Here is a 20,586-nt window from a genome sequence, read left to right on the forward strand (position 1 = left end):
TGGAAAAACAGGCAACTTCCATACAGAATCATAAAAACCACGGCAGGTATAAAAGGGAGCACAACTGGAACACTTAGAAGGGACATCCAGCTTTGTGCCAATACTGCCCCCTTTTGGTGGCAGTGATATGTAAGCAGGTACCTGAAGGAGGAGGACAAAGTGTGGGAGGGAGAGGGAAGAAGCAAACACAAAAACTAGAGCCAGGGAAGAGCACGTGTGGAACTGGAAGCAGTCTAGCTGGGCCAGACGCTGGAGCAAAGCGGCAGAGCAGGAGAGTAAAGAGATACATCTGAATACTTTGGCAAGAAACAGATTGATGTGTTTTTTATTCCAAGCTAAGGAATTTGGAATTTTCCCTGAGGGCAAAGATTAACCAATGACAGGAAATTTAATTGTCACACACCAGTGGCAGCTACATGGACTGTGATTGCTTGTGTCTGAGTTTTTGGCCTCAGTCACTACCAGAAACTCGAGAAGCTGATGACCTCCAGGTTTTCTGAGAACAGTGTCGGTGTGCAGGGTGACAGTCCCACAGGGACAGCAGGAGGAGAGGAAGGATACAGCCAGAAATAAACAGAGAACATAGGCTTCTTGAGATGATTTTTTTTAAAGCTATGGGTCATTATGAATAAATGAGGAGTAAGTGTATTTTTCATTATGAATGGTTTTGTTTTCACATTTTTCATTAGGTATGGGTAAGAAAAAAATGTAACATAGTGTCTGTTATTCAAACAATGGAAAGAGATGTTATTTACTATTTAGTTTATTTCAGAAATCAATGTCTAACTGTAATTCATACATTTTGGCAACATACCTCCTGGTTCTCTAGTTATATTTTTCCCAACTCCTGCTGCATTGGAAATAAGTCAAATAATACTTATAATGTTTAAATTAAACAAGAGACAGTATCATGGGAAAGAGAGCTGGCTTATGAAATGTTAACTTTTAAGTAATACTTTTAGAGACTAGATCCAACTTGGGGATTGCTTAAATAGGAAAAAAAAAATCACATGAATAAAATAAAATAAATTCCTGCTTATTTTGGTTTTAGATAATAGGGAACATATATATGTAATGCAATTTAGATTCATCTGATGAAAAGTACAATAAATATTGGCCTATTGAATACATATAATTTCAGATTTTATTGCTTAAACAATTCAAGTCATATTTTACACTAAATGCATTACCTTGCAATTCTTAGAAAAATTGCCCTTTATAATAAAAGTTTAGTCAGTTTTGGGTTTTTTTAGTTTAATGGATTTTTCCTTAAAATGAGCTTTCCATTCTTGCATTTTATAAAACTAAAATGTTAAGTTCTGTTCTATGCTAATAATTTTTTTAGCACAGAATCTTGAATACATAAAATGAAGAAAATGGTTCTGTTGTAATGTCTCATGAAAATTCTACTGAGAAAAATTAAACGAATGCATTTTGCTGCTTATGAGTAAAACATTTATTTCAGAAAATTTCAAGAGGGGAGGGTATAGCTCAGTGGTAGAGCACGTGCTTAGCATGCACAAGGCCCTGGGTTCAATTCCCAGTACCCCCACTAAAAAATTCAAGATAAAAGTATAAAAGATTTTACCTTCAAGTGAGGATATTTTTCAGTAGAATCTAAAAGACAGAAGGGACACATAACCAATGATATGTAAACACGAAAGCCAACTGTACAGTTACCCAGAGTTAGGACTGAGCGTAATCCTCACGCTTGCTTTGGAAACGAACACATTAGGTTTTGGTGTTTTGTTTTTGAGGAGCAGTTAAGATAGCAGCAAGACAGAAACATGAATCCATTACAGATAATGAATAAAGGCAGGAATATAGAACATGCAGTTAAGATTTCAAAAGTATGATTATGTTTCAAATGACTTTATAAAGTAGAAAATTGTACATATACCAATGGGAACATGCTGACTCTGACTGATAAGGAGAAAAGTGAGCTTTAATTAGAGTAAGTCATGACTCCAAGAAGACTAACGCAGCAGCACATCTCTAATGCAGTTGACACCATCAGACTGCAAGGATGTATCACGTTCTTCAATTCCCCTGTAACTTAGGAAGCCCACAGTTGTGACAACACTTTATTTGAATGTGTAATTCACTTCTCATCAGAGAAAGTGCTATGAGTTGATCAGCTTGGATACACACTTGGGAGAATAGTTCATAAAAACATTCATTTTTTCCCATACCCATGTGGGCTACTGGTATGCCTATATTTCTTGGATCCTCTAGCTTAGCCAACTTAAATTTTTTTTTTAAGGTGTGCACTTTATTGAACTGGTCTCAAGTCAGTGTACACGTAAGCCCTGGCTGCCTCCGTGCCTCAGCCCACTCTCACGGGGACCAAAAGCCTTCATACATCTCAAGTTTGGGGACAAAAAAGGGGGACTGACCATTCAAAATAAAACAAACAAAAACAGGTATTAAGGTAAAGTTTTTTTTTATTTGCAGAACATCACTTACACAAAAGCAATGCTATCACCCTCCCGTGTGGGCTTCTGCAAGGACTTCCTTAGAGAAGTTGGGTAGTTTTGGGAAGGCAGGGGACTTCCTGTAACAATGCATCTCAGGATATTTGGGGTGACTATTTTAAAAAATGTACAAAGTCCTCGGTCACAAGGTAGAACTTTGGAGATGCTTGATCCAACTGCCTGCTGTCACCTTCACTGTTTTTAAATCTTAAGTACCAAAATAAAAATTTTTTTTAAGAAAATAAAAAAAAACAAAACAAAGCTAGGCCACTCTCATCTCCTTTTCCACCGAAGTTAGGTTTTGTCAAGAGAACGGTGGAAGGAAACTCAGTCCACCTAGAAGCACTTGCGGTGGACGATGGAGGGGCCGGACTCGTCGTAGTCCTGCTTGCTGATCCACATCTGCTGGAAGGTGGGCAGCGAGGCCAGGATGGAGCCGCCCATCCACACGGAATACTTGCGCTCAGGGGGCGCGATGATCTTGACCTTCACCGTGCTGGGGGCCACGGCAGTGAGCTCCTTCTGCATCCTGCCGGTGATGCCGGGGTACATGGTGGTTCCGCCGGATAGCACCGTGTTGGCGTAGAGGTCCTTGCGGATGTCCACGTCACACTTCATGATGGACTTGAAAGTAGTCTCGTGGATGCCACAGGCTTCCAGGCCCAGGAAGGCAGGCTGGAAGAGAGCCTCAGGGCAGCAGAAGCGTTCACTGCCAACGGTGATGACCTGACCATCGGGCAGCTCGTAGCTCTTCCCCAGGGAGGAGCTGGAGGCAGCGGTGGCCATCTCCTGCTCCAAGTCCAGGGTGACGTAGCAGAGCTTCTCCTTGATGTCACGCACTATTTCCCGCTCGGCCGTGGTGGTGAACCTGTAGCCACACTCCGTGAGGATCTTCATGAGGTAGTCCGTCAGGTCCCGGCCAGCCAAGTCCAGACGCAGGATGGCGTGGGGGAGGGCATACCCTTCATAGGTGGGCACAGTGTGAGTGACCCCATCACCAGAGTCCATCACAATGCCAGTGGTGCGGCCAGAGGTGTACAGGGACAGCACGGCCTGGATGGTCACATACATGGCTGGGGTGCTGAAGGCCTCAAACATGATCTGGGTCATCTTCTCACGGTTCACCTTGGGGTTCAGGGGGGCCTCGGTCAGTAGCATGGGGTGCTCCTCAGGGGCCACACGCAGCTCATTATAGAAGGTGTGGTGCCAGATCTTCTCCATGTCGTCCCAGCTGGTGACGATGCCATGCTCAATGGGGTACTTGAGGGTCAGGATGCCTCTCTTGCTCTGGGCCTCATCACCCATGTAGGAGTCTTTCTGGCCCATGCCCACCATGACGCCCTGGTACCGGGGGCGTCCCACGATGGAGGGAAAGATGGCCCGGGGGGCATCATCGCCTGCAAAGCCGGCCTTGCACATGCCGGAGCCACTGTCGACCACAAGCGCAGCAATGTCATTACCCACGGCAAACTGGTGGTGGTGCAGCCCGGTGGCGACGGCGGAGCAATGAGGGGCCCGTGCTGTCGGGGTGGACGTGGTCTCGCATGTCATTTCAAAGTTTCTTGATCCATTAGTACAAGATGGTATATAAGACACACCTAAGAAATAATGTGTATTAAGTTTTCCACATTGAAATATGATTTTCAAAAAAGGAAAAAATAAATTTGATTGCCACAGAATTATTAGATACTAAAAGTCTTTAATATTTCAAAATCACTGTAGTTAGTTACTGAAAACAACAATTTTACCATCTAGGGAATGAACCCTATTAATTTCTTTTGTTTCCAAAATTAGTTTGGTTTGGTATCTCATGCTAATGTTTAAAAGGCTTTTTGTGAAACAACCATCTTATCAAAAAATTAGCTATCCTAAAAAAAAAACCACACACACAGCCAGTGCTTCCATATTCAAACTAATCTCATTTGAGTAACAAATATCAATGCAACACACATCCTTGATGCCTAATAGCTGTGAGCAGTGGTTGTGGTTTACCCCAGTTCCAGCCCCTTCCTGCTTCCGGAATTCTCTGCAGTGGCAACGATCTAATCTTGCTTCAGTGCAAACATATGACACCATCTAAAAGGAGTTCTCTCAAGTTTCCTCATCAATTCCCACATCACCTACCTGCCACCTTTTCTCCTCCTTCCTTCCTTCCACTGCATCCTCCCCTCTTCAAAAGGATCCCTAGATCTGTGGTCGTAATTCTTCCCCTTCTGGATTCTTTGGATGGATGACCCCCACCACTTCTTCTTCCTCTCTGCTTGATCACAGCACCTTACGTGGGTAATTTCTACTTCAGCTCTTTGCCTCCCTCTGGCTATAAACATGCTCAGAAAGGAAAACAAAACCACGGTTTTCCTGATGCTGTTACATCATGAGCTCTCCAGGGGCTCTTCTTCCAGATTTCTCTAAACACACGTCTACCCTCTTGCTGCTCTGAGCGTGGTCTCAAGACCAGCAACAAGGGTGTCGCCTCAGAACTTGTTAGAAATGCAGAATCTCAGGCCTGCTGATCAGAACGTGCACTTTTCACCGGGTCCCTGGGTGACTAATTACAATTTGAGAAACTCTGGTCTATACTGGGTCTACTCGACTTAATTGATCCTTCTGAAATCTCACCTCAAGTGCCCACTGTAACGCTTCCCCAACCTGAGACTGCATTAGAAGGCACACACTTTCTAACGGACTCTTAGTCAGGAAGCAGCTTCCCTGGCCCCCATCCCCCGTAACACACCCTGCTCTTCCTCTTCCTTGTTCTCTTCTTTTGGCCAGGTGACACCATCCTTAAAGGCAGCAACACACCACGTGACATGAAGGTCCAGTCATTTACAGCTGCCCGCACCTGCCTGTGTTCACCCACGGCAGGGAGAACCCAGCTGTGCGTGATCAGGCACCTCAGCCCTCACTGCCCTCCTAACAATGAGGAGGACAGGGACAGTGGGAACATTCGTGCTTCTCGGACAAGCTGTGGTGCTGGAAGCTCACTTCAAGTCCAACTCACATTTCAGACACTTCCTCTTTCCAAAGAACTGCTCTGCCTTCCCACCCTCCTCCAGAGGCCCCTCCCTCCTTTCCCTTCACTTACTACCTGTCCCCTCTGCCTCGCTCATTCTTCATCCCCTCTTTCCCTTCTCATTTCCTGACTGCCCTAGGTCACAGAGCATCTTGAAGTAAAACTAACAACTCAGCTCCTTGAGCGGCATCTCAGTCTGACCTGCTGCGGACGCCTGAGTTATACAACTGACCTCCTTGCTCACATTTCCCCTCACTGTATCTTCACCAGGTGATTTTCTTTGGCTTTCAGAATATATCACAATTCATGTCTGAAATCAACATTCTGTCAAATGACTTTTTAATAAAATACACCTCTTACCTTCTATTTGTTCACTTAATGTATTTTCTCCTGTTTGACCTGCATCTCCAGATGAATTATCCACACACTTCTGTGGTCGACTCTCAGAGATACTCTGTTAAAATCAATATTAATAATGAGTTGCATAAAGCTTTCCTAATCCCTTTGTAAGAAAATCCCTGCAATTCCTAACTTTAAAAAAAAAATCCTATTTTAAAAGCAGTTAGACTTAACTAAAATAAGAGAAGAATATCTTGGGAAACCAAACATTTAAGTAGAAAACCTTATATTCTCTAGATCAAGTCTATCTTTTATCTTCATTTGGCTTTTGATTCACTAAACTGACCATGGAAAGCCAGGGCAAGTATTTTCACATGCAAAATATTGACTTATATTCACATTTCAACAAAGAATTAACTTCAAAACACCTAACTCCACTTTGAATTCCCCCACAAAAAGGAAGACATTTTTAAAAATACATATTTTTATAGGTAAAGCGGAATTGCTTTGCTGTATATATGAAACTAACATTGTAAACTGACTACACTTCCATAAAAAAGCAAAATTTAAAGTACACTTATTTTTAAACAAATACTTTAGTAAGTATACTTGCTATAAATTTAAAATATTTCTAAGGACAGACACGGATTTAGCATTAAAATGAGATCCTTGGCATGAAACAAACCTCAGAGTCTGTCACGCTGAGTCCGGACAGAACACTGGAGAAGCCGCTTCACCTCAGGAAACAATGGCTCAGCACAACCTAACTATTATTTGATAAAACTTTTATTATAGTTAAGAAAACTAGTTGACTAAATTAGCAACGTAGTAAGAAAAACACTGATGTTTTAATAACAGCCAAGAACTTTAAATGTAGTTATGCAACTCCTCAAAAAAGCACAGGGACTGCCAGAAGGGAAGGATAAGGACATTTATTTCCCAACCCTCCGCACGTGCCAGGCCCTTACGTGCACATCTTCTTTCCTACACACAACAACAATAAAAATGGTTGTAAGGACAGTTACCCACCTGCTGCCTCCTGATCACTATAAGTTGCTGGGGAACAATAACCAGACGTGACCCCCTGTTCTCTGTCCAGAACGTCCCTCCCCTGGGCCGTCATGTGACTGGTTCCGTCCCATCCTTCCCTTGGCAGCTGTGGTCACACTCCGATCTGTGCCGACTACGTAAATTCCACTCTTACCCCACCCTCATCCTAGCGACAAACACTTTCGTAAAAAACTGACGTTCTCCATTTTCTTTACCTGAAGGACTTACTGTGACTGACAGAGGATTGCTGTTTACTGGTTCTTCTGTTCCTACCCCTACAGCCTAACTCCTCGACCGGTACGTTCAGTGTCTAACTGCCCGGCACGCAGCTGGTGTTCAGGAGCAGGAATTTCTTTAAGGTCAAAACATCTAAAATCTCAAGATAGCCTCAAGTACCAAAGCACTCTATACCTATCAGAGATCTCCACTAAGTCCACTGAAACGTGACACACCCCAAGTGAGAAATCCACGTGCCCGCTCGGACTTTCCCTTTCTTAACTCCACTGCCATTTATTGTCCTTCAGGTGTCAAAAAAGTATCCTCAACACTTAGCCATGCACTGCCAGTGATCATTCTGTCTTACTCCCTATAGCACCACTTACAGACGACAACATGTTTTCACATTTGTTACCACATTTGTTCATTGCACATACCTCAGAGGTATCAGTACCATTTTACCAACAAAGTCGCTGACATTCAAACAGCTCCAACAAGTTTTTCCAAGACCCCACAGCCAGTGCATGCCAACGTATCTGTTGACTTCACATGCACTGCTGGGCCACTAGGCAGCAGCTGTCCAGATCCAAGAGCTCAGGGCCTCCTTACCTCTCCCCACAGCCGACAGCTTCGAACATGTCATCACTGCTACTTACGTTACTTCAACTACAGTCATGATCAAAGTGCAACATGCAGGCCACACTAACTATCCTCATTAAAACATCACTCACCCAAACTGTTGGTACACTGATCCCACACGTTTATCACCCTTCACCATGCTTCTGATTCTCGTGAAATAATCCCTGCAGATCAGTGACAAGGAAACTACAATAATTCCAATTCACAGGCATGTGCTTTTCAAGGTCAATGTGGCAAAAACAAAAAACAAAACACAACACGAAAACACTATTCTTTTTAATCCAACCTATATTTGTCTGAACCTGCCTGAGAGTCTGGCACATCCATTTATACAAAAGAAACAGACAACTAGTCACAGGTTGAAAAACAATAGTTCTTTACTTACTAGAGAAAACAACTCAAAAAGCTGAATCACTTCCATAGACTTCTCAACTTTGCTTTCTGTGCTACATACACAGGCTTCATTAAATAAGCCTCAAAAATTCAGAGTGTACTAGGCACTGCCGTGACATACAGCACACAATGAAGCTCTTAATGGTGGACGAAAAAACGAAGAGAAAGTTTGGAAGGGCAAATGCAAAGGTGAGTAACTAATCTCAAGGCAACCCTTAGTTTATGTATTAACGTAACTCAAAGCTTATACTCGAATACAGTAGTAATAATGATACAACAGTACCTTCAAATGAGAAGAGGATTCTGTATCTCTCTCTACTTCAAAATCAAAAGCTGATAAGCCATCTATAAAATGAAGTTAAAAGATACATGAATGAGAATATTTACCAACGTAAATTTTAGATACACATATGCATCTATTGAGATTGATAGATTTCTCTATAAAATAAAGTAGCACAGAAGAATTAAAGAAAGTTTGAGCATTTTTTGAAAGAAAAGCTAGGGTGTGCTTCAGAAACTTATGAAGAAACATGGCAAGAGAAAACACTTAAAAAGTAATACATATGATATTTAAATATAAACAATTTACCACTATTCTGTGAAATTTTTTTTTATTGGAGGCACTGGCAATTGAACTCAGGAATCCCTACATTACAAGCATGATTCTATCTACCAATGAGCTATACCATTCCTACAGAGGAAACTAGTTTCTAAGCATAGAGAAAAAAAGACATTACATGTTCACGAACTTACCGCACACGTCAGTTTCGCGGGCTCCGTCAACAAAGGTCAATGTGTTATGGTCCATCAGTTCCTCTGGGGCGATTACAGTAGTCTCAGGAACATCTTCTGGTTCTTCAATTGCTATCTCAATCGCCCCGTCCTAGGGAAACAAAACGAAACGAGGACCGAACTTCAGAAACCGTCATGTTCACGTATTTGGCCACTCAATCACTAAGTAAGACGACGGTTGTTTCCTGCATCTATCAGGTCATTAGCACTATCCTGGAGAAGCTGCCAATTCAAATAAAAGACAGACTCGGTGCTCTACGCTGCCAGAGGCACAGATCAACGAAAAGGAATTGCCACAGGAAAGTCTGAACAGCTCTACAACTCAAGTCAATGGACAATGTCAGGGCACAAAGGACAGGAGAGTCTGTTGCACGTCCATAGCTCAGGGAATGCCGGGAAGACTGCACTGTGCCTCAAAAGACAGCCCCAGTGCAGGGGGTGGGGGCGGAGGGGCGGGGGTGTCGGGATGGGAAGGGAACGTGAGGAAGGGGCAGCCTGAGCAAAAGGATGAGGTGTAAAACAACATAATAAATTATAAGGAAAACGCAATACCCTAGACTCAACAAGAGATATCATTTGATTAATTTGAAATGAGGATTGCTAAAAAAGAAGAGAAGAAACCACCTTACTTTCACAGTTAACTCTCTGTATTCAATACCCTGTAATAAAGTGTAATAGAAATGAATTTGAAAAAAGAATTTAGCTAACAACACTGATTTGTTTAGGTGAGTCTGAAAAGTGAATATATGTTCATTTTGCAGTCCTATGACATTAAGCACAGAATAAGTTTTGAATTATAGATTAAAAATATAAGTGAAAAATTTTCATTGTCAAATGCTAACATCAAAATGGAAAGTGAAAACAACCATCATGTTATCTTTTAGCATTCTCAGATGCTTATATCTGAAAATAAGAATATTAAGAAAGACAGTACCTTCTTATCAGAAGATTCTTTGTCGTTTCCAAATTTGTAGATTGACATCCCATCTGTAAAATATAACTATAAATATATTAATAAGAATATTACTACTGTAAATTTTAAACACCCATGATCATCTATCTCCATTCATGGATATTTCAATTTAAAAAGTGGTTGAAAGGATTTTAGAGAGTTAAAGCATTTTTCAAAATAAAAGCTTAGTTATGGTTTGGATATTTTTGAAGGAAGGTGGAATAAAAACACTTAAAACTAATTAATATCATATTTGGAACTGCATAATTTATATTCTTTTTATTTGAAGTTTTTTTTAAATGGAGGTCCTGGAGATTGCTAAGCATGCATCCCATATACCAATGAGCTGTGCCCTTCCCTGCTGCACACTACCTTCTAAGCATAGAGAAAACTAAAATGAAAAAACTCCTTCCCTGCTGACTATCCTACTGAAGATGTTAGTTTGCTGAAGCAGAACGAAACTTTTGAGCCATCTTTCACCGTCTGACACTATTTCCAACATCAGAACGAGGGGGAGACAGGTCTACTGTCACTTGAGGAAGCGACCACAAGCCACTGGTTCAGGTGTTTTCCTAACTAATGATCAACTGCGGAAGGTCAGGGCTCCACTCACTGGAGAGAATGATACGGGCGTGCTTCTCTCTCAAAACCGAGAATGCGGTGCATGTTGAAGGAACATGTGCAAAGGCACATTCTGGCTTCTGTCAGAGGACTCTTTTTTACTCTACAAGAGACACTTCCTTCTCATGTCAGGTTGGGGAAGACACAGTCCATCAAATGTGTGTGCAAACAGACTAGAGGAACATGACAATGTCCCCAGTCAGGTTTCTCCATGCTTTGCAAAGCCCTGGAAAGAGATCTCCTCTTCTTCTGCAGTGACTCAAGAAAGAATAGAGGAATATGCTTTCATCTTACCAAGTGGAGCAGCTGGTGGTGGTGGGCGAGGCTGCACAGGGCACAAGATGGGCCCAGGTGGAGGTGGCCCAGGGAAAGGATGGGGCCCTCTTGCATCAAAAGGAACCTGCAGAACAGAATGGAGAGCTGTGTTGGATGACAGACAAAAGCACCAACACCAACAAAAGCTGGAACCCAACGCAGCAGCGGTCAGCACCGGGCACCCTCCCCTCCCCCGGGTGCCCAGACAGCAGCACCACGTCCCACACTTCACCCTCCCATCGGGGGCCTGCCTGCACAGGTTGCCGCGGGGATAAAACACTGTCACCACACGTCACCGCCGGTGTCTGTTAAGTGGAGGAAGCCAAGGGGCCTGCCCTAGATGCACAGACAGGTTCCAGCACACTGACAAAGTAGCGCCTTCCCAACAGGCAGCCTCTCTGGGCAGGACGGCCCTCCCTGCCCCCTTCCCCGGCAGCGCCACGGGAGCTGGCTGTGCGCGGACCAGGAACACGGAGAAAGGCCGGACGTGAAGAGCCCATTCTCCACACGCGGAAGCAGAGCCGCACCGGGGTGCTTGCTCTGCCCGCAGGCCCCTGCCCAGCCCTCTCTGCCCCCTCCTCACAAAGGGCCCTCCTCCGCCCTGCAGGGGCTGCCCCTGGGCGCACAGAGCTCTGGGGAGCTGGGCACCCTGGAGGCCTGCAGGGGAGCTGGCCAAGTGCTTCTGAGGGGACAAGGCTGTCCTCAGAAGGCAGTCAGTCATCCTTATTCTCAGGTAAGTCTGGATTTTAAGTTCGTTATGAAACGCACACTACATGTATCCTATGGAAAAACAAAGTAATAAGTCTCAACCCCACAATTGACACAGAAGGAATTTTAGCTCATGCGTAAAATCCCACAGTGTGTGATGAGACAGAAGAGCAGCTCTGACAGCTTCCAGGGCAGGACCGACCCAGCGCAGGATGGGGAACACAAGGTAAGGGCTGTGGTGCCAATCGGAATCCCCCTGCAGGGAAACAGGCATCTTCACTGTGGGCCCTTTCCCTTCCAGCCTCTATCTCCTACTACAAACGCAGCATCTCTGAGAGTCAGGCTTTTCTACCTAGAGTGCAACTGGAGGGAGCGTGGAAGACACATTTACCTCCCCAGAAAAGTCAGTGATGGGTTGTGACATTTACTACACCCAAGAGGACTCAAAGCTGCACAAAGCACATGGTATAAAGCTGGAGGGAGGGTGCTGCTCAGTTTTCAGTTACGAGGATTTGAATGGACATTCTAAACAGGTGAATCACCTGGCCTGAGACAGGAAAGGAGCAAAATAATGATGACAGGAATCTGTCTCAGTGACCTAGGAGCAATCCCAGGTGAAGGAGGTCAGGAATGAGTCAGCCGTGCCAGGAGAAGGAAGTTTGGAGTGAGGAAACCCCTCCTCCTGTTATTTCGAGAAACACACAAAGTCTGCGGTCCTCAGCCCCTAAGCACTCACTCCCTGATGGCTTCTGCAGGCACCACCCAAGGTGACAGGCTGAGGGGAGAAGCCCACTGGCTCCTGGGCAAGAGTTTGAATCTGGAAAGGAATGACACACTAGACCTGTCACAGAACACACAATCTGGACATGCGGCCAGCAAAGGCCGCTGGGGAAAAAAAAGATCAAAGTTGCCAGAAAGAGTTTCAACAGAGAATGATCACCCCATTTACCTGGGCCTCCATGGCCGCCTCAGAAGGGCAGGAGTTGCCGTTCTGCACCAGAGCTGCACCAGGTCCTGAATCTGATAAAAACCAGAGAAAGGATGGAGGATTACACTTTGCTGCACAGACTTTGCTGAAGAAAAACAAAACTTCCAAGCCTCCCTTCACCATGTTACACTCTTCCCCACACCAGAACCAGGGGGAGACAGGTCTCCTGACCCTTGAGGAAGAGACCAGAGCCCTGGTTCAGGTGTTCCCATAACTAATCACCCTAGATGGGAGCGCAGGGCTCAGATCCCTGGAAATCAGCACTAACACAGGGGACTCACCACACACTTCAGGGGAAATCGCAGTTCCTACACAGGCTAAACACTGAAATAAGAAGAGGCTTTCATAGGAAGAGTATCAACAACCCCTGACCATGAGCTCCACCTCTTCCTCCTCAGCCTGCTGGTAAGCTGTTCAAATCCTTCTGACAGCACATGTCTTGTGTAAGTGACCCGGTGTCATGTAAATATTTATGAAAGAAGTGGCCTTAAACAGACTAATATTGTAATAAGTGGCAAAAGAACAGTGAATTTTATGAAGACCCTACTGGAAGATTTTAGAGTTACACGTTCAACTCTAGAAGTGACATTACTCTACGTAGTAATGCCACTTACTAACTGGCACTGATCACTGTGCGACATTTTTTATAAGAACAAAGGGACCTGCAAAATTAGTGAAGAAATGCCTGCTGTCTTAAAGCAGATCTTGAATAGAACAGTTATCCACCAAGACAAATGAAGAAAAAATTTTTTCTCATCAGGACATACTGCCTTCATTCTAAAACGCTGTGCATGTTATTTTTCTCAACTGCAAGGAGAATTCAGCCTTCAACACTGTGTCCAGGCAGGAAGAGGGTGCTGACGCTCATGTCTTCCAGCGCACAGAAACCAGCCACACCAGCCACCCAAGGGCCTGGGGGGCGGCCCACAGCCCCTGGAGGGGCATGAGCTCCACTGTTCACAGAGGACAGAGCCCGGCAGGCTGGTGGCATGTGAAGAAAACAGCATCTTGTCAACCAGCTGAGAAACCGTTCCCTGTGGTGAGTGTGTGGTGTGGTGTCCAGGAAACCCAACAATTACCCACGGGGACAAGAAGCCCAATCGGTGGCTTCTGCAGCAGAAATGAAGCTGCCACACTTCACAGTGTGCTCCTTACCTCTCAGGGTAGGAGGCAGCCTGTGTGGCCCTCCTGGGGTAGGCTCCTGCCTCATGTATTCCTCTGCCTGCCTCTCTCTGCAGGTTATGTCCAGTCTTAAAGATGGAGAAAGAATGGCTTCAATAAGAATTACATCATCAATTCCTCTACTAGATACAAAACAGCCAATCCTTAAGAATCTCAAAACACCCTAAAAACTGTGTCAAAATTCTGTACCTTTGTTTCAGGTGGGCATTCTCCCTTCTCAACTCAGCATTTTCCCTCTCCAGCTCCTGAGCCCTGAGCTGTGGGAGAAAAACACATCCATGTTCAGTTGTGGCCGACTGTGCACAAAGGGAAGGAAGGAAGCAAATTCTTACCCAGTTGTCTTGGGCCTTCTTCGCAGCAAGAGCAATCTTAGAAGTCAGCACATCCAGAAACACCCCATGGCTAGGGGTTCTCAGGGCCACAGTAACTGTCTGCATCAGGTGCTGAGGACTCAGTGTGTCAGGAGGAAGGCAGGGTACCTGGTGTCTCCAAGTGATCTCTGCTTCCCACATTTGCCCGTGACATTCTTCAACTCTTCTACGAGTTACAAATTGTTCCATCAGAGAAGACACAACGCTGGGTATGACGTTAAGTACCCTGCCCCAGCCCACGTCATCTGCACTGCACACTCACACACAGCATCTCACCGCACAAGACATGCTCGCTGCACATGGCTGTAGAAGCACAGTGGGTGCAAAGCTGTCACTGCACCCACTCCTTCCGTCACTGTTGTTGAATGCTTGCCGGGTTCTGCGCGGACACAATCCCCTCTCCCGTTCTCAGCGTTTCCCTCACGTGTCCTGTGCTGAGCATCTCTCATCATAAAGCTTGACTCTTCCTTTCCTTACATCCTGACCCTATTTCTCAGCCTTACAACACGTCGGTCTCCCCAGTGACATGGGCATGCTTATTGGTCCAACTGACACTACATCAGACTGCTGTCCTCAGGATGAGAACAGTTTATAGCTCCTTCAGAAACATCTCTGTGAACCGTCTTTCCACTCAGTCTCCCTCCCAGAAATTGGAGGGGAAGAATTCAATGTTCCTTTCGCCCTTCCCCATAAGTGCTCAGGCTGATAAATACACAGGAAAGAATGAAACGCCCCCAACTAGTAAATATCAAAAAAACTACACTCGGGCCTCTGGCAAGTGTTTGGTATCTGGGCTTCCCTTCAGCGTCCCCACCCCTACTCATTTGTGCATAAAGTAAACGCACAGGAAAAGCCCATGGGAGGTGTGCTCTGTGCCCCGCACCCCAGGCTCAGGCTCCTGTGACGGGGACAGTGTGAGCTCACTGTGTTTCAACGTGGGAACCAGGGCCTGACCAAGTCATCACAACCAAACACATTAGGGTGAAGCAAGCATCCATGACTTGTTTGATTTCTCCCACTGAGAGCCCTGATTTCAGTCAAAGCCTGAGGCAAAACTTGGTTCTTCAGGGAATGTAAGAAAATGTTTGTTTTTGAAAGTGGGTTAATAGGTATGAAGTCTATGCCCTCCCCCTGAGAATGACAGGAAACTCTGGACAAATTACAAAATCCATGACCAAATACACCAAATTGCTAACAAGCCAGGAAGGAACATGAGGCCAAGATGGAGAATTAGGAAGCCCAGGACTGGGTCCACCTTCCCAGTTACCAGGGTCACCTGGTAACTGCAGAGGAAACCACTGAGATGCAGAGCAGCCCGGCAGCTGGTGCCCCCGCCCCCCCCCAAACGGGCACCGCAGTCAGGCAGCTGGAGCTCACAGTCTGTCAGCAAAGGCGATCCCTGGAGTGACCCGCAGGCCTTAGCTGGGATCCACGAGAGCCACGTGCCAGGAACAAAGGTGGAGAGGAGACACGGTCCTCACGAGGACTGGCTGCACTGACTGATCTCAGCTGCCAACTGTGTTAGCAGGATGCAGTGCTGCTGACGCCCTGATCACCTGCCAGCTGTAACGCCCACCTTCTCTGAAGCAAGTTAACCTCACACTAGGCCTCAAATTTTCTCTATTTTCTACCCAACGTCTAGAGTTTAATAAAACTGATAGACACATGGCAGGTCATGACAACATGATGTAGTTGAAACCTAAGGACAATAAAAATGGACGTAGGGGGATCCAGATAATGAAGTGACTAAATCTGGTCCAAGCACCCGCTAAGATCTCAAACTAAATGCAAACAAGAACTCTGGTAACCAGTTAGAATGAACAGAAGCAGCAGATTACAGAAATCAAGACAGAAAAGTAAACACAGATCTGCATTGATTGAGTATAGTAAAGGAAATATGGTGGCAAGTATCCTGAAAGATATTATAATATCCACATAATTCTACACATTCATTCACACATTATTCATCATAATTAACACGGGAACATCTTACCCTTCAGTGCCCACATTTCTCTGTCCACAAGTTTTATCAAAGCAGCATACTTTCTTCTTCAGCTTTTGGAAATTGGCTTCCTCTACTACATTCACAGATCCCGATGCAGCATGGTGGTCTTGCGTTTTCTTTTTACGTCCTGTAAACATAAAAAGATTTGTCTTTGTGTGTGTACATGTGCACTCAAGAGCTTGGTTGTGGTGGGGAGGAGAGAAAGGAGAGAATCCTGAAGGCAGGAACCCACTTTTTACCTTCCCAGTGCAAACTCGTTTCTACTACAGGTGTGTCTCATTTTATTGCCCTTCCCAGTAATGCATTTTTTTAAACAAATTAAATATTTGTAACAACCCTGAGTTCAGCAATTCTATCAGTGACATTTCTCTCCAACATCTGCTCATTTCTTTTCTCTGTGTCACATTTTGGTAATTCTTGAAATATTTCATTATCATCTTAATTAAAATAGGCATGACATTCCTTTAAGGCAAATCCAGCGCAAGTCCCTAATTCTCAGCAATTCTACAAACCCTGAGAGAGATGAAGAGGCTACAAAAGGAAAGTCTGAGGCCAGCAGGGGTTGGTCCATGAGGTTTAAGGCAAGATTCCACATCCACTGCGTACCTGTGCAAGGTAAGGCAGGAAGAGCTAATCTAGAAGCTGCTGCAATTTCTCCAGGAGATGAAGCTAAGATAGCTAATGAAGGTGGCTACACGAAACAACAGATTTTCAGTGCAGACAATTGCAAGCGGAGGCCATCCAGCACTTTAATAGCTGGAGAGGAGAAGTCAGTGCCTGGCATCAAAGCTTCAACGGACAGGCCGATTTTCTTGTTAGGGGCTAATGCAGTGGGTGACTAAGTTGAAGCCAATATTCATTTAACATCCTGAAAGTCCTATGTCCCATGAGAATCACGTGAAATCTACTCTGTGCTCTATAAATGGAACAAAGCCTGGATGACAGCACATCTATTTACAATATGAAAATTTCAGCCCATTGTTGAGACCTACCTGCTCAGAAAACAAAACAAAACAAAAACATTTCTTTCAAAATATTACTGCTCATGGACAATGCACCAGTCACCCAGGAGCTCGGACAGAGATGTATGAGATAAGTACTGTTTCCATGCTTAACACGACACCCATTCTGCAGCCCATGGATCAGGAGTAATTATGACTTTCAAGTCTTATTATTAAAGAAATACATTTTGGAAGGCTTTAGCTGCCACAGACAGTGATACCACTGATGGGTCTGGGCAAATGAATGGAAAACTTTCTGGGAAGGATTCACCATTTTAGGTGCCATTAAGAACATTCGTGATTTATGGGAAGAAGTCAAAATATCAACACGAACTGGGGTTTGGAAGGGATTGATTCCAATCCTGTTGTGTGACTTTGAGGGGCTCAAGATGTCAGTGCAGGAAGGTACTGCAGATGAGCTGAAAATGGCAGGAGAACTAGAGTTAGAAGTGGAGCCTGAAGACATGACTGAATGGCTGCAACCTCCTGATAAATGTGCATGAATGATGAGCTGCTTCCTATGGACGAGCAAAGAAATTGGTTTCTTGAGATGGAATCTACTGGTGAAGGTGCTGTGAAGAATGCTGAAATAACAAAGGACTTACAAGAGTGCATGAAGTTAGCTGATACACTACTGCAGGGTTTCAGAGGACCGACTCCAATTTGGAAAGAAGTTCTGCTGTGTGTAAAATGTATCAAATTGCCTGCTACAGAGGACTTGTTCCTGAAAGGAAGAGTTACCCTGTGACAAACTTCACTGTGGTCTTATGTTAAGAAGTTGCAAAAGCCACACCAATCTTCAGCAACCGCCACAATGATCGGTCAGCAGCCGCCAACATCAATTCCAGACCATCCACCAAAATGACTATAACTCAGTAAAAAAAAAGTTAAAAAAAAAAAAAAGACCATCCACCAACAAAAAGATTACACCTCACTGAAGGCTCAGATGATGCCTAGTATTTTTTAGTAATAAAGTATATTTTCATTAAGTTATGAACATTGGGGTTTTCAGACACAGTGGTATTGCTCACTCAATAGACTACAGTATAGTGTAAACTTAACTGTTACATGCACTGGAAAACCAAAAAAATAAATTATCTGACTCTCTTTACTATATTTACTTTATTCTAGGGGTCTAGAACTGAAGCCACAACATCTCCCAGGAAGCCTGCATATGAGGCTTTCTTCCCAACAAGCAACATACCTTCCAAGCTGCAGTCCACAGTCATCACAGCACTCTGCATCGAACCCTCAGATCTGGTTTTCAAAACACGTGGCTGCAAGACAGATGTGAGAAAAGATGTTCGAGAAGTACTGCTCCACAGCAATGTGAATGTACTTAAGAGGATCGTACACTTGGAATCGGCTAAGACAGGCCATCTGCTTTATGTGCGCTACAGCACAATTAGACACTGACACAGTGACGCTCAGCTTTCTGCTGTAAGGATCTCTGGGGTGAGTAACATTTCTTACTCTCTTCTTGCTGCTCAGCTGGACGTCCTCCCGCACATGCACTTCTTCAGGTTTCATTGCAGCTTCATGGACACGAGCTTTATTAAGAGCAATTTCAACCTAAAACATTCTCACTGATGACTAAATTCCCAAGTAAAATAATCTGAACAGATATCAACATTTAACCTTCTAAGACATGAAATTGTTGTTCCTTGTGAAAGCTAACGTGTACAGTGAAAATCCTGCTGCTAATGGAGGCATTTCCCTCTGAAATTCCTGAAGTGTTCATTGAAATAGTGTCTTTCAAGGTCTCTGGAGATGTTCCTTTTTCCAGTATCTTCACACAGGACAGAAACAAAGCATGTGCTAAGATTTCAATGAAAACTCAGGGTGATATGCTTAAAAAGTGTGTAACTTTTTTTAAAAAACAAATTATTTTGTTAAGTACAAAACAAACCATAGAAAATAAATATATCAGCCCTGGTACATGTCCAAAGACTTTGGTGAGCATTCTCTCCAGAAGATATTAAGGCAGTGAAATGGTTCTGAACATACAAATTTTAAAAAGAAAGGAAAACAAGTGTCATACGTCCCCTTATACATGCTTGAAAGCATCTGGGACTTTCCCTGAATTTCAGTTTGGGGTCGTAGACAGTGTCTGCTCCATTTGAGAGTTTACAGCAGACGGGGCCTCTTCCTTCAGGTTCTAGCACTGGGCATCCTAGCAGCTCGTTCTGACCCCCTGCGTCTTGCATTTCCTTCTTCAGCTGGTCCTCTTCCATTGCCAGCCTGTCAAGCTCTTCCAGCAAGTCTTGGTTGTTCTGATGGGCAGTTGCTTCTCTTCAACCCAAGTGGAATCCTGTCCCTTCTCAGCCAGTACCCACAGCCACCCCTAAGTTTCCTGTGATGGCAGCTGATCCAGGCTGGGCCCAGGACAAATGTCAAGCCCATGAAGAAATGCAGAACAAAGAGAGACCTTCAGGCACAGGTATTCCCTAGCCTCCACAGACTTCTTCCTCACTGGACAATGGAAGACATGGCTGGACGACAAGCGGAAAGCAAGGGTGGGAAACTGCTCATGTCAAAGAGCTCACAAATCAGTGTCCCTGGTGGAACATAAAGTTTACCCAAATTCACATGGAAAATTCTGTTTAACCTAAACAGGGCAAGGGCCTGCACAGCTCAGCTAGTAACTTCCTTCACCTCTCCGGTGTTTCCTGGCATTTTCTATTTATCTTGGAGGGCAGTGTGAGTGGAGAGAAAACTCCCTAGGTTGTGAAAATAAGACATATTTCCTAGCCTCTGAAGTTAAAAAGTCACGGAGGTTTTAGTCCGTGAAATTCTGGATCGTTGTTCACAGGGAGGTTCTGCTCCCAGGCTCCCACACTCTACTGTGGCCAAAAGCAAGAGGAGCGGGAGCGCGCAGCTCGCCCAGGGCACAAGAAGCCTCAGGAGCCCAGCTGTGGTCAGCACAGCAGCCAAACTCTTACCGAGTGCAGACGCTTGGCGTTCTGGTCCCTGGCTGCCTGCAGTTTAGCTCGAGCAATTTGAATCATGTCATTCAAATATTCATTATCCTTCTCAATAGTTTTCAAGTTCTTCAAAAAAACATATTTAATCAGTAACAATTACTCATTACTTTCATTTGTTTTCAGAATGTAATCTAGGTAAGAAGAGGTTTGTACCTTAAACTTCAGTGCTTCCTCAGAGAGCACCTTCTTTTGCCTAATGGTCTTCTCTAAGCATTTCTTTGCATCATTGGTCTATGAAAATATGTAAGAAAGGAAACAGAATTACAAATATTAATCACACCGCTAGCCTAACCTATCTTGTGTGTGACCCTTTCCACTAATACAGAAAGTGGTGCTTTACATCTACGACACTTGCTTTATTTATTTTTTTTACTGAAATACAGTCAGTTACAATGTGTTGGTTTCTCGTGTACAGCATCATGTTTCAGTCACACATATATATACCTGTATTTGTCTTCACATTCTTTTTCATTATAGAGTACAAGATATCAAGTAGAGTTCCCTGTGCTCTACAGAAAACGTTTTTTTATCTAGGGCACTTGC

The 20,586-nt window shown here is 44.3% G+C and overlaps 1 protein-coding gene across 1 annotated transcript; it reads right to left on the bottom strand.

The window, feature by feature from the left end:
- Nucleotides 1-2,250: 2,250 nt before the first annotated feature.
- Nucleotides 2,251-20,091, bottom strand: LOC105107140 (uncharacterized). Its single transcript, XM_064493497.1, has 13 exons — nt 20,002-20,091; nt 18,264-18,336; nt 16,047-16,185; nt 14,015-14,219; nt 13,872-13,939; nt 13,656-13,750; nt 12,462-12,532; nt 10,784-10,889; nt 9,851-9,903; nt 8,878-9,007; nt 8,408-8,469; nt 5,848-5,941; nt 2,251-4,072 (listed from the first exon to the last, which is right to left on the bottom strand). Exons 1-13 carry the CDS (start codon nt 20,065-20,067, stop codon nt 2,811-2,813), a joined length of 2,424 nt encoding a protein of 807 aa, XP_064349567.1. The 5' UTR covers nt 20,068-20,091; the 3' UTR covers nt 2,251-2,810.
- Between the last annotated feature and the right edge of the window lie 495 nt (nt 20,092-20,586).

The sequence above is a fragment of the Camelus dromedarius genome, chromosome 14 (genome assembly GCF_036321535.1).
Source record: "Camelus dromedarius isolate mCamDro1 chromosome 14, mCamDro1.pat, whole genome shotgun sequence".
Lineage (NCBI taxonomy): Eukaryota > Metazoa > Chordata > Mammalia > Artiodactyla > Camelidae > Camelus > Camelus dromedarius.

Coding starts and splice junctions, on each gene's coding strand:
- LOC105107140 (XM_064493497.1), bottom strand. CDS start 20,067: ATGATTCAAATTGCTCGAGCTAAACTGCAGGCAGCCAGGGACCAGAAC. Junction 12,533..13,655: donor GCTGCCTCCTACCCTGAGAG/GTAAGGAGCACA, acceptor GGTTTTTATCAG/ATTCAGGACCTGGTGCAGCT. Junction 4,073..5,847: donor ATTAAGTGAACAAATAGAAG/GTAAGAGGTGTA, acceptor ATTATTTCTTAG/GTGTGTCTTATATACCATCT.